The 14,105-nt window shown below is 42.4% G+C and overlaps 1 protein-coding gene across 1 annotated transcript in view; it reads right to left on the bottom strand.

Annotated features, from left to right (window-relative positions):
* cps1 (carbamoyl-phosphate synthase 1, mitochondrial) overlaps positions 1–14,105 on the bottom strand; it is an 82,632-nt gene that overhangs the window by 65,585 nt on the left and 2,942 nt on the right. The window contains exons 2-13 of the mRNA XM_035749699.2: positions 11,252–11,361; positions 10,883–11,027; positions 9,469–9,558; positions 8,709–8,765; positions 8,395–8,487; positions 8,184–8,273; positions 4,295–4,423; positions 3,801–3,907; positions 3,096–3,237; positions 2,721–2,798; positions 2,418–2,516; positions 1,775–1,870 (exon numbers count right to left, since the gene is read on the bottom strand). Coding sequence (XP_035605592.1) covers positions 1,775–1,870; positions 2,418–2,516; positions 2,721–2,798; positions 3,096–3,237; positions 3,801–3,907; positions 4,295–4,423; positions 8,184–8,273; positions 8,395–8,487; positions 8,709–8,765; positions 9,469–9,558; positions 10,883–11,027; positions 11,252–11,361 — 1,236 coding nt within the window. The remainder of the gene's footprint in view (positions 1–1,774; positions 1,871–2,417; positions 2,517–2,720; positions 2,799–3,095; positions 3,238–3,800; positions 3,908–4,294; positions 4,424–8,183; positions 8,274–8,394; positions 8,488–8,708; positions 8,766–9,468; positions 9,559–10,882; positions 11,028–11,251; positions 11,362–14,105) is intronic.

The raw sequence follows: 14,105 nt of genomic DNA, 5'->3' as shown, positions 1-14,105 counted from the left end.
ATTCGGAAAGTATTCAGACCCCTTGACTTTTTCCATATTTTGTTAAGTTACAGCCTTATTGTCACGCCCTGGTCGAAGTATTTTGTGTTTATCTTCATGTATCTTCAGGCCAGGGTGTGGCATGGGGTTTTTGTATTGTGGTGTGTTTTGTCTTGGGGTTTTGGTGTTGGTATTGGGATTGTAGCTTAGTGGGGTATCTAGCAAAGTCTATGGCTGTCTGGAGTGGTTCTCAATCAGAGGCAGGTGTTTATCGTTGTCTCTGATTGGGAACCATATTTAGGCAGCCATATTCTTTGAGTTTGTCGTGGGTGATTGTCCTTAGTGTCTTTGTTCCTGTCGCTGTGTTAGTTGACAAGTATGGGCTGTATCGGTTTTCGTTATGTTTATTGTTTTGTAGTGTTTGTATTTAGATTCGTGTTTTACGTTTGTTCATTAAACATGGATCGCAATCTACACGCTGCGTTTTCGTCCGACTCTCCTTCACCACACCTAGAAAACCGTTACACTTATTCTAAAATTGATTAAATAAATGTTTTTCCTCATCAAGCTACACAATACCACATAATGACGAAGCGTAAACAGGTTTTTAGACATTTTCGTAAATCTATCAAAAAACAAATACCTTATTTACATAAGTATTAGGACCCTTTACTATGAGACTCTAAATAAGTTTAGAACCACCACAACTCTCCCTAGAGCTAACCACCCAGCCAGACTGAGCAATCGGGGGAGAAGGGCCTTGGTAAGGGAGGTGACCAAGATCTGGTCTGATGAAACCAAGATTGAACTCTGGCCTCAATGCCAAGCGTCACATCTGGAGGAAACCTGGCACCATCCCTATGGTAAAGCATGGTGGAGCCAGCATCATGCTGTGGGGAGGTTGTTCAGTGGCAGGGACAGGGAGACTAGTCAGAATCGAGGGAAAAATGAACGGAGCAAAGGAAAGAGATCCTTGATGAAAACCTGCTCCAGAGCACTCAAGACCTTAGACTGGGGCGAAGGTTCACCTTCCAACAGGACAACGACCCTATGCACACAGCCAAGACAACGCAGGAGTGGCTTCGGGACAAGTCTCTGAATGTCCTTGAGCGGCCCAGCCAGAACCCGATCGAACATCTCTGGAGAGACCTGAAAATAGCTGTGCAGCAACGCTCCCCAACCAACCTGACAGAGCTTGAGAGGATCTGCAGGGAAGAATGGGAGAAACTCCCCAAATACAGGTGTGTCAAGCTTGTAGCTTCATACCTAAGAAGACTCAATGATATAATCACTGCCAAAGGTGCTTCAACAAAGTACTGACTAAAGGGTCTGAATACTTATGTATGTGATATTTCCTTTTTAAAATTTTGCAAAACTTTAAATACATTTGCAAAAAGGTCTAAAAACCTGTTTTTAGCTTTTTCATTATGGGGTGTAGATCGATGAGGAAAAACACATATTTAATCAATTTTAGAATAAGGCTATAACGTAACGAAATTTGGGAAACGTCAAGGGGTCTGAATACTTTCCGAATGCACATGTGAGCTTCTGCTTCTTTGTTTGTTGTAAAGTAACCATTTTTTTCTGTAACTTTTGGACAAGCTTGATCAGATCTGGTTCAGCCTCTCCTGCCTGACTGGCTCTCCTAGAGCTGGTTCAGCCTCTCCTGACTGGCTCTCCTAGATCTGGTTCAGCCTCTCCTGACTGGCTCTCCTAGATCTGGTTCAGCCTCTCCTGACTGTCTCAACTAGATCTGGTTCAGCCTCTCTTGACTGGCTCTCCTAGGCCCTCTCACCTTCATGGCTTTGACGGCCTGTGATCCAGAGTAGTCAAACTCCCCAGCCTGACCAATGGACAGACCTCCAGACCCCAGCACCAGCACCTTGGAAACCTGCATTAAGAAAAACACAAAGACACATTAATAATACAGTATTAGCAGCGCTTGACTTGGACAGGAGCTCACCGGAGCGGAGTTCAGACACCTCAAATGTTCGACAGCTTCTACAGTTTCTGCACCTATTATAAAATATTAGCTCAAAAGTATTGTGGAGCTCCTGCACCTAAATATACACAGTACCCACACCCAAAATGATTAACGGCACCTATTTTAGTCCAAGTCAAGCACTGAGTATTAGTACATACATGTTAGTATGTTTATATACTGTACATCACCCTTAATTGGGGAGGATGCGTTTATGGTAATAGTGGAACGGAATCAGTGAAATGCTATCAAATACATGGTTTCCATTTGCTCCGTTCCAGCCATTAATATGAGCCGTCCCTCACCTATGACCCTGGCATTTCAAGCGCCATGCTCTTACCAACTGAGCCACAAAGTAGAATCGCTCATGAAATATGATACAGATTTTTGGGCTTCTATCTTGATGAAGTAGAATAATTTTTGACTGTGTTGTACCTTTCATTAGTTAGTATCTTACCTGAGTCCTAGGTGGGATAGCAGGCTTCTTGGGCATGACTGACACAATGTTGGCCTCCTTCCCATTCTTTATCAGGGATATGAACACATCAAATAGGAACTGCAAAAAAGACAGTGACAATTAACTATGAATCACAGAAAATATAGTTTTGTGTGAATTCTACTGTAGACTGTCCATCCTCCGCAGGAAAAAGTATTTCCTGTGTACTTAACAGGCCAAGGCACAACAGGGGCTTATAATGGATGCAGAGATGTTTTGCAGTGATCAATAGTTTAATTGTATCCGTTTGTAGAGCAGCTTTACCTCAGTGTCTGTAGGTCCACCTTTAGCTTCTGGGTGGAACTGAGCCGTGAAGACTGGCTTGGTGTCGTGCATGATACCCTGGAACACAACAAGAAGATAAAGTTTTGAACGACTAAGTTTGTTGTAAAAAGAACATAGCTATAAACTTAGGTTCACTTCATCTTTCTTTAACCAGTGTAGTCCTGCCATTCGGTAACAGTGTTTCCAAGAGAGTACGGAGCTAAGACAAATAAATACAACTGAACCTAATCATTCAAAACAATCATGCTGTATCTATCACAAAACCCAAGAGAGTGTGTTTCATGTCATCAGTGGCCTATGCTCCCTGAAGAGTGATGGGCCCCCTAAGTAAGTAATTAAGAACACAAAGCAGACTTCGTTGGTTCCGTCGTTGGCGTTAACAAACAGCGGGCTCCATCCAGGTGGTAGAGAGGTGCTGTCAATGCCATAACCATGGTTCTGGGCTGTGATGAAGGCCTGACCCGTCATCACGTTGAGTACAGGCTGGTTCTGACCTCTGGAGAACAATAAACATAATTACAAATTACATGTAGTTATACCTTAGTAGCCACAGACTTAGAGGGCCAGTTTCCCAGACCAAGATTAAATTTACTCCAACACTAAAAATAATGCTAAATAGAGTATCTCCATTGAAAGTGCTTTTTAGTCCAGAATTAGTCTTAATCTAGGTCCAGGAAACCAGCCTATAGAGTTCTAATATTTCTTCAATTCCCCTAAGGTAGAGGGTTAACTTCAACAGAGCAAGACCCTAATGAAAGAATCAGCTGGCAAGAAGGACACTAATACGTGTCCTGCGGTGGTCATGGAATTGATCAGAGGGCCTTCAAAAGGGGGGACGCAGGCCACCAGTTGCCCATCCCTGGGTTATAGGGACAATGGAGCCCTCAGTATCAAGCCATTAGCGACATGATGGTCGTTGGGTACAACCAACACATGTCCATTGAGTCAGAGGAGAACACTGACTCAACGGTCACATGGAACTTGAATGCGGTCATAACTAATGACTGTCGGTAATACGGTCACTGCAACAGCCCTACCTGCAATGCATGTGTAGTTTACCTGTTACCCATGGGCAGTTTGTAGGACTGGGCCCCTGCAGCCAGTGCTGTGATCTGGTTGCCCATACAGATACCAAAGACAGGCTGTGGCCGGTCACTCTCCAGAACCTAGGGATGAACAACACAGTTAGGGAGGTGGTAAGATGAAGGGGAATAGACCAGAGGGAGAGCAATAATGATAATAATGTAGTTGTATGAAACCACTTTACAACTAGTTTACAACAATTAGTTTAAAAGAAATCAAAAGGCGGCAAGCACATACTAATAAAGTATGACTCAGATGTATTTTGAGCAATCGCAACACAAATGTTGCTCTGTAGTCCAATGTGCAGCTGGTACCTTGAGGATGTTTTGGATGAAATTCCATCTGGTAATGCTAACATCTTTTATCATGGTAACACTTCACACCTAAATGGTTTTATAAGTCCTTTGTAAACTGTTCTCTTCATCTAATTCTCTTCCCTCTGTAGTGCAATGGGCAGCTGGTTATGTTACCTTGCGGACGTTCTGTATGAGGTCTCCTGCCAGAGAGGGATCCCCAGGGCCGTTGGAGATGAACAGGCCATCGTACTCCAGACTCATCAGGTCCTGGTTCCAGGGCACCAGATGGACCTCAGCACCACGCTGCAGCATACAGACAGAGAGAGACATTTATTATCATCAATTCTATTCATGCTGCTATTAGTGACTAGCCCAGGGTCAATATTTATGGTTCTCTAAAATAACATCTTTCATTATTTCACACTCAAACCCACAGGGTCATACTATGTAGTCTAGGGCTGACCCCAATTAGTCGACGTTGAGACTTGTTGAGGACTTGTCTGTTTCTCAAACTTGACACTCTAATGTACTTGTCCTCTTGCTCAATTGTGCACCGGGGTCTCCCACTCCTCTTTCTATTCTTGTTTGAGACAGTTTGCACTGTTCTGTGAAGGAAGTAGTACACAGCATTGTATGAGATCTTCAGTTTCTTGGCCCCAAACTTTTGAACGGTAGTGTATATATTTATTTGCTTCCATCTCAGTGAACTAATCCAATGTGGAGGCCTAGACTTTCTTTATCCGAAAATGTGGTCAGAGGCTCCATATGGAGGGTGAGATGCAATTAAAGAGCCTCCAGAGGTATGCAGAGGCCGTATCGAGGTCCGTACCGAATCGCCACATTTTTTTATGTGGGGGGCTCTGTATAGCTCCAGATTGACATGATTGGTTGACAGTAGGTGGGGAATGTACATCCTGTATAAACACAAACTCACATACTTGACAATAGCGCTGCACTGCTCTGCAAAGCGCAAGAAGTATGTATGAATGCCTTGACTATCACAGTAAATGCTGCATGGCCAATGCAGACGTCGGATTGACATGCGCCCAGATGCAGAATGCAGTTCTCTCTCCAGAATGCGCTTTCTCCAGGTAATTTGTGCACATTCATTGTTTCATAGCTTCATTGTGTGAATTGTTGGTGTATATCAATTCCAGTAGTACATTTACCATTAGGAATTAATCTACAACATGTTACTTTGGCTATGGTAATTTATTTTAATGCATTCAATATTATTTTTCCAGTCTTTCCGTTCTCATTGTGGGAGTGGACACATTGTTTGCAGGTTGCACAACCTATGCTACACTTGTGAGAAACACAAGTTTTGGTGTAAGGTCTGCTTCCAGCTCACACTCTCAAACACCTAGATCCCTGAACGCAGCTCACACTCCAGATCCCAAACACCTGAATTCAAATCACCTGTTCACACACCTGTATGTCATTATCACACACTATTTAGTTCAGTTCTTTGCACCCCATCACTGTGAGGTATTGTTTGTTTTGTGACACACTTCTATTCGGAGCTCTGTTTTTCCCGTAATTGAAGCCTCCCGTGTATGATAGTGAGGCAGGCAAAAACTAACGATGCCTTTTGCCTATTCCCGGCCTGTACTTTAGCCTATCAGATTTCCTGTTATCTAGCTATTGCCTGATCTCCCTGACTACGTTACTAGCCTTTTCCCTGCCTGTACTGTTGCCTTTTTGGACCTGCCTCCTCCTGTGGTCCTTTGCAATAAACACCTGCTGCACCCTGTGCTTGGAACCAGCTCTATGTCTCCCCTCGTGTTCATTACATTTGGTTTATTTCATTCCATTTACAAGTTTTGTCAATTTAGTCATTGTCTTTTGTTTGGAGCGCTCCTGTCAATATTGAGCCAGGACGCACTCGCATAGAAGTAGGCCTATAGGCTACCAGGAGGCTGAAGCAATTTGGCTTGGCCCCAAAACCGTCACAAACTTTTACAGATGCACAATTGAGAGCATCACCACCTGGTCCGGCAACTGCACCACCCACAACCGCAGGGCTCTCCAGAGGGTGGTTCCCAGCGCAGCACCGGGGGCAAGGAAACCCCTCAAGGAAACCAACAGCACCCGATGTCACAGGAAGTTCAAAAAGATCAAGGACATCAACCACCCGAGCCACACCTCATGTATTAGCCTAGCCAATAAGCCGATATGTTTTGATAAGGTTTGTATCACAACTAAAAGTGTCCTAATAACTTCTTAAAATGAAGCACATTAATCCACTTTACAAGTGCTTTAGCTCCTAACTGGCATACATAAACAGGGTGTGAGTTTCAAGTTTAGGAAGATAATTTTTGAAATAAAAAAGGCACCTTTAAAGTAAAAGCATTACATGCGTATTCGCATTTGCAGTCACTTTTCATAATGGAGTTTTCCTACTAATGGAACATTTGCTCTTATTTGCTCATGCCATGTAAGCATTGCTGTGCTTATAATGTGAAGAAATAGCCTAATAGTTTATCAACATCTTAAGCTAAATGTTCTGATCTGTTGTGTCAGCCACATTGCATAAAAAGTGTTTTGATGCTAGTGGTTGTATTAATTTGGGATCTATTGCATCCCACTACTATCCCAGACTATGTTTGGAATATTTATTTATCACACAGAATAGGTTGACTTTTGTACTATGGAGGATAATAGATTGACATAGGCTAGTGCTTTCGCTGTTCGTTAGGCCTACTCATCTTGTTGGCTGACGAAAAACAAATGTGGACAGTTCTCACAATATGCACCTCGAAATTAGATAAGGATGCGCGCAGTTGAGTCCCCGATGTGTCTCTTCACTTGTAGCCTGTGAGAAAGACCCCATCACGTGATGGAGAGCCATGTGAGTGGGAGGTGCTTAGGAGCGAGCAGCACTCCGGGCCAAGGGCACAACGGCCACTGGCTGCAAAATAAAACATTTTAGGGTGCAATTTGAGTCAATATCAAGTGCTTCTCAAATGGTGAATAAGAGAGTAATGAAGTGTGTACAGCCTGCGTAAAAAAGAAAGCAGAGCTCATGCCTTTCAAGCAACTTTTTCCAAATCATCGCATCATGCAGCCTTGCAATGTATTAAAAATTTAAACATATAGCCCAACATTTGTAGAACAACTAAAGTTACATAAATAACTCTAATCATATAGGAGTACCTGTTTTCTTTGTTAACCGCTCACAGAATAGACACGTGCTCATTCCGTCAAATCATTTAGAGAAAATATCCTTTCTATTTCTTTCAGCTTTGTTCAATTGTATTCTTCATACTATGAAATAATATAAAATAATGCCATGGAATTCTAAGCAAATGTTGTCTGCTAAATGAACTAGTGTAGCCCACAGCCATTTGGCATAGCCACAGCATAGTATGCTATTCTGTTCTTCTGAAATAAACTAAATTTTCCTCATATCATGCTTCTTTAGACCTGTCTAAAATAAATAATTTATTTATTGTGAAGGTGTAGGCTACATTACATGGACTTGTTAGACATAGATGTTCCAAAGGTCTGCATCAGTGGCTTGTAGACTGTGTGTGGAAGCCAGGTGATGCTAAATGTGTTTATGTTAATGAACAGTCAATTACCGTGAGACCAACTGTTATTAGCCCTACTCTGAGGGCCCAGAATAGTTGATACAACGTTTGAAGTTTGTTGCAGACAGGCCATGTGTAGCCAATGTGATTTATAGGATATTTATTTTTATCAGGATATTTTCTACCTGCAGACTGCAATGTTTTTATTACGTAGGCTACATAGTTACCAATGGCAATACAAGTTACTTTTTAGGTTTGTATCATTTTCATTTAGATTTTGATCTGATTTTGATTAACCACATGACAATGATTGAGATATAGAGAAGTTATTATAAATTATATGAAACTGTTTCATGAAAATGTGCATATGAAAACCATAACTGGCAGGCAATCTATTGGTCGAAAGAAGTCAACCAAGATTTTTTTTAGTTGGGACAGCCCTACTGTAGTCTAAGTTGTATCATCTATGGACAGAAGAGATGAGGTCAGTGATCAATGGTAAACTTTCTCCTCTAGTCTCCCTTTCTCACCTTAACAAGCAGCCTGATGATGTTGTGCTTGATGCCACAGTCAACAGCCACCACTTTGATGGGGTTACCTTTCCCAAACACTCTGGTCTCCTGGAAACATACAAGAACAATGAAAGGATATCATCATCATCAACAGGGGGGAATATGTTTTGCAGCAGAATCATATCCATAATAACAGCATACACTTGATCGTATAGCAGTCAGAACGTACCTTTGTTGAGACTTCTGCTAAAATGTTCTGCTGGTTAGGGTCTGATATCTCTATTGGATGGCCCTCAAACTCTATCTTCCCCAACACTGTACCCTGGTCACAAAATAAAGAGACACATTTTCTGTCAAAAACAGCCTTTTTCTTCAATAGTCACGTTTCTTTAAACACAATAAGAGTAAAGCAGTAACAAGACTAGCTTCCTGTCCAGGGAGTGTACTTGTACATCAAGCTGCCTCAAGCTACATAGACAGGAGATAGGCTCCTGCCCTATAGGCCATTCTGGCTTTGACAAGGCTTACAGTAAAAACACTTACCTTGTCTCTGATGATCTTGGTCAGCATCCTAGTATCCACTCCAAACAATGCAGGGACCTTTCAAACAATATGAGAAAATACTAACATTAAAATTGCAGTAAGACTTGTGCTGTTAGAAAATGAGTCGAAGTGCCATGTTTTCAAAAGGTTCTTTAAACCACTGTAAATCAGAACTGGTGCATTAGCCAAAAGTAAAACATCGAATTCATTAGTAGTGGGTCTGCACTCAAAAAAAGTGATTTTATTTCTCAATTAACAAAAGGAAAATCTCGTTTTTGAGGGCGGACCCACCACTAATGAGAACTGTAACGCTGGGGACTTATGTTATGTTGACTATGTTAGAAGGCGATGAAGCCAATGAAATCCCCCAAACTCTCCCCTAACCCAGACAACGCTGGGCCAATTGTGGTGCTCCCGGCTGTAGTGGCGCATCATCACTGCAATGCAATGCAGTGCCTTAGACCACTGCACCACTCAGGAGGCTCCAGAATAATACATTCATTAATTTTTGTTTCATTTTGTACCCCTTTATCTCCCCAATTTTGTGATATCCAATTGATAGTTACAATCTTGTCCCATCGCTGCAACTCCCGTACGGACTAGAGAGAGGCGAAAATTGAAAGCCATGCGACCTCTGAAACACAAACTCGCCAAGCCACACTGCTTCTTGACACACTGCTCGCTTAACGCGGAATCCAGCCGTGCCAATGTGTTGGAGGAAACACTGTACAGCTGGTGACTGTAATGCTGTCTCTACTACCTTCTCCTCCTGTAGCCACTGTCCCAGGGACTTGACAGAGTTCCAGTGACTGTACTCATGACTGTAATCCTGCACCAAGAGTCCAGATACCTAGAGATCACAACACAAACCCAACATGAGTCACAACACAAACCAAACACTTGAGTTATCAACCTAATAAAGCTATTATTTATTTCCTCTGTAAAGAGACCTTGTAATATGCACTTTAAATACCCTAAAATATTTACTTGACTAACAGCGAAGCAAAGGAGCAGTCAACTTTAAAATATAGCATAACATAACACTGCTCTTTTACCACATATTTCCCAAACATTACTATTTGGGAAACTATACGATTCTGGCCCTCCAAGTTAATTTCAACTCTCCATTTCGCAGCTTTTCTCTTATTGAATTCAATTCTGACATTGTCCTTTTTGCCTCAGTGGATCAACGTTAACTTTTTTCTGCCCAAATTCCCAAAAGCATTTGGCGTGCATTTTCGCCAAGCCTCGCTGCTTCTTAACACACGGCTTGCTTAACCCGGAAGCGAGCCAAACCAATGTATCGGCTTGCAGACGGTCGGCCCGACAAGGAGTCACTAGAGCGAGATGAGCCAATGAAATCCCCCAAACTCTCCCCTAACCCAGACAACGCTGGGCCAATTGTGGTGCTCCCGGCTGTAGTGGCGCATCATGACTGCAATGCAATGCAGTGCCTTAGACCACTGCGCCACTCAGGAGGCCCCAGAATAATACATTAATTAATTTTTGTTTCATTTTGTACCCCTTTATCTCTCAAATTTTGTGATATCCAATTGATAGTTACAATCTTGTCCCATCGCTGCAACTCCGGTACGGACTAGAGAGGCGAAAATTGAAAGCCATGCGACCTCTGAAACACAAACTCGCCAAGCCACACTGCTTCTTGACACACTGCTCGCTTAACGCGGAATCCAGCCGTGCCAATGTGTTGGAGGAAACACTGTACAGCTGGGGACCGAAGTCAGCATTCATGTGCCCGGCCCGCCACAAGGAGTCGCTAGAGCGCGATGGGACAAGGACATCCCAGCCGGCCAAACCCTCCCCAAACCCGGATAATGTTTGGCCAATTGTGCGCTGCCTCATGGGTCTCCTGGTCACGGCCGGCTGTGACACAGACCGCAGCGCCACTCGGGAGGCCCACAATTATACATTTATGATATTTTTTTCTCTTTATTGAACCTGCCTGCCCTTCATACACACAATATTTCATGACCCTAAACCCATCCACCCACGGATATACCCACTGGAACTGCGGGCTATGAGTCAACCAACACATCACTAACACAGACATGCTCTCACACACACACGCACACACACACACACACACACACACACACACACACACACACACACACACACACACACACACACACACGATAACACAACAGACCCACCTGTATACGGTCTGACTCAATGTTCCTCCTCAGGCCCAGCTCATCCAGCTCCTGAGTGTTTGGAACGCCGTAGTTCCCCACTATAGGGTAGGTCAGGGTCAGGATTTGACCTCTGTAGCTGGGGTCAGTCAAAGCCTCTGGGTACCTTCAGAAATGTGTAGTTATTATAGATATACATAGGTAACCTATTTGTGCTGGTTGTTGTCATGTTTGGTATGAGAGTGAAAATAGGAGTTGGAAAAACTGCTTACCTGTCCCCTGGTTAGGACAAAATTGTCTCCCCACAATGTAAACATACTGTGATCCATGCACTTTAGCAATGATGATGACTGACTGTTAATGGTGATTTAGACAAGACTGATCTCTTACCCCACCAGGCCAGTGTTGAAGACCAGCTCCCCAGCAGCAGATCGTTCATCCCCAAAGGAGAAGCCCTTCATCCGGGTACCATCCTCCAGGACCAGGTGGGCTATCTGGGCCTGGGAGAGGAGGTGAAGGAGGAGGAGCAGGAGAGACAAGGATGAAGAAAAAGAAGAAACCGTTGGTATATTACTCTTCATGTTAGCCTACACAGTACAGAACACATCCAAGAGTTGGACTGGTAACTGGGCTACTGAGTAAATACAAGAATGTGGTGGAAAAACTACTATGATACATTCACAGACCTATAATATGGCAGTGGCACCTTTTTATATTACAATGACCCTTTGTTAATAATTCAATAGAACCAGGTCAGGCTATAGTAAAAAAGTAGCCAGCCTTGCACAAGCCTTGGTTTGTGCTAGCTGGAACAGCTCATAGGAACAGGAGCCTATGTACAAGTACACCCTTGGACAGGACAGTAGTTTATCGCAGGGCCTTACCTCCCGTCTATCTCTTTAATGCTGAGTCTCAAGCAGAGACGCATCAGATCAAACTCCCAACCTTAGGGTGGGCACTTTAATCACAAGGCCACTGAGCCAGGCTACACAGTGCATTCAGAAAGTATTCAGACCCCTTGACTCTTTCCAAATTGTGTTATGTTACTGGTACCTAACAGTACTAGAGATGCACCGATATTACATTTTTGGCCGATACCGATATTTTCCTTGGCATAAAAACAAAACATACCCGATATAAACAATTTTGTGGCCTTTAAGCATTCTAATAGTTAAACACACACACACGGACTCAGCAGTCTAAGGCACCACATCTCAGTGCAAGAGGCGTCACTACAGTTCCTGGTTCGAATCCAGGCTGTATCACATCCAGCCATGATTGGGAGTCCCATAGAGCGGCGCACAATTGGCCCAGCGTCCTCTGGGTTTGGCAAGAGTAGGCCGTCATTGTAAATAAGAATTTCTTCTTAATTGACTTGCCTAGTTAAATAAAAAGGTAACACACACACCACACTGACCAAAAAGTTATTTTGTTTGCATTTACTTATGTCCCCATTACCAGTAAAACATCATCAAAACCTATAACCAAAAGGTTGCAAGATCAAATCCCCGAGCTGACAAGGTAAAAATCTGTCGTTCTGCCCCTGAACAAGGCAGTTAAATATTATTAATTTGTCATGAGTTGTGTGCTAATAGCAATGTGGTCATCAATTACACAAACACTGAATCAATAAATAATGAATTGCATAAGACTGATGTGCAGAATCTTAAAAAGAATACCACTGCGCCATCCTCTGATCTGCATTTAAACAAGCAAGAGATTTTATTTTTTGCTCTCACGTTTGCTGTGTTAACTTTTTGAAATATCTTTGCTGTGCCAACCTATTCACGAGAGCTGTGTGTTCAATAATTGTGAAATCTCAATAACGCATTTCCCAAAATCTTAAAGGGTGCTACCTATTAAACTTGTTTGCAAATGTTATGCTCAAACCCAAATTGTGACGCCACATTCCTGCGTGCCTCTCTTTCTGCTCTTGATTGTGCACAGGTGAAGAAAATGAACTGAACTTCCAAAAGGCATGTTTACCCAACTGCAATAGTTGTGGAACTATGTGGAATGTTATTGGACAATTGGCTACCCTGTAAACAGGTACTGACAGGAGGCATGAGGTCACCTCCCTCAGGCTGCTCCCTGCAAGGAACCTGTAGCTGTTCAAGGGTGTAGCAGTGCGGTTTCTTGGGCTCGTTGGGCCTTTCCCTTCCCAGACATCTCCTGTTATAATACAATGAAATTTGTTTTTTTGTTGTTTTGTTCATGCAATACAATGTATTACGATGGTGCCACGTAAATGTCAGGAATTGTGAAAAACCAACAACGCAGTTATAGAAAGAGTTAAGAAAACATTTACTAGATACCCTAAAGTTTTTTTTATTAATAAAAACTAACATTAACGAGGCTTTATACAGGTGGTACCGGTACACATGTCAATGTGCGGGAGTAGCAGCAGTGTAAAATCAATGTAAATAGTCCAGATTAGAGGTCGACCGATGATGATTTTTCAACGCCAATACCGATTATTGAAGGACCAAAAAAAAAGCAGATCCAATTAAAATCGGCCGGTGTTTATATATACACACACAACAATACTGAATAAACAATGCACAGATTTATTTTAACTTAATAAAATACATAAATAAAATCAATATTAAATAAATAATGAAACATCTTAAATTTGGTTTAAAATAATGCAAAAACACAGTGTTGGAGAAGAAAGTACAAGTCCAAAATGTGCCATGTAAAAAAGCTAACATTTAAGTTCCTTGCTCAGAACATGAGAACATGGATTGCAGGCTGGTTGTATTGGTGCTAGTTATGTACCAAACTAAAGCTAGCTAGCTACCACAGCAGTTGCGGTTGAACAAATAATGCTTTATTACCAATGCGGTATTGTAAACACATCGCTCATGGCCGGTGTTGGCAGACTTTTTTGTACAGCTATGACAGTGCTACTGATAGTAGTGGTGACGCTTGGCTTACATGTGCAAATTCAGAACAAACAACATTCTATAATAAAACTGTGTTATTTGACATGTCAAATTAAAAGCATATTTAACGTGTTATTTGACGTGTATCTTTTTTGACATGCAAAGACCCAAACAGCGTTTCATAGTATGTCGTGAAGGTAATAGCAGCGATGCCATTACTGTGTAACTCCGGTAGGGCAACATCTGAAAAATAGCGCACTTGGTAGTGTGTACCGGTGCTAGACCAGTTACGAATGCCAACATCGTGCAATGAATTCCATTATCTTGCCGTTAATGAATTTCGCCTTTTGAGTTGTCTG

The sequence above is a fragment of the Oncorhynchus keta genome, chromosome 34, assembly GCF_023373465.1.
Source record: "Oncorhynchus keta strain PuntledgeMale-10-30-2019 chromosome 34, Oket_V2, whole genome shotgun sequence".
NCBI lineage: Eukaryota > Metazoa > Chordata > Actinopteri > Salmoniformes > Salmonidae > Oncorhynchus > Oncorhynchus keta.
Note: the sequence above shows the minus strand (reverse complement) of the source record. Positions and strands in the feature narration are given on the sequence as shown.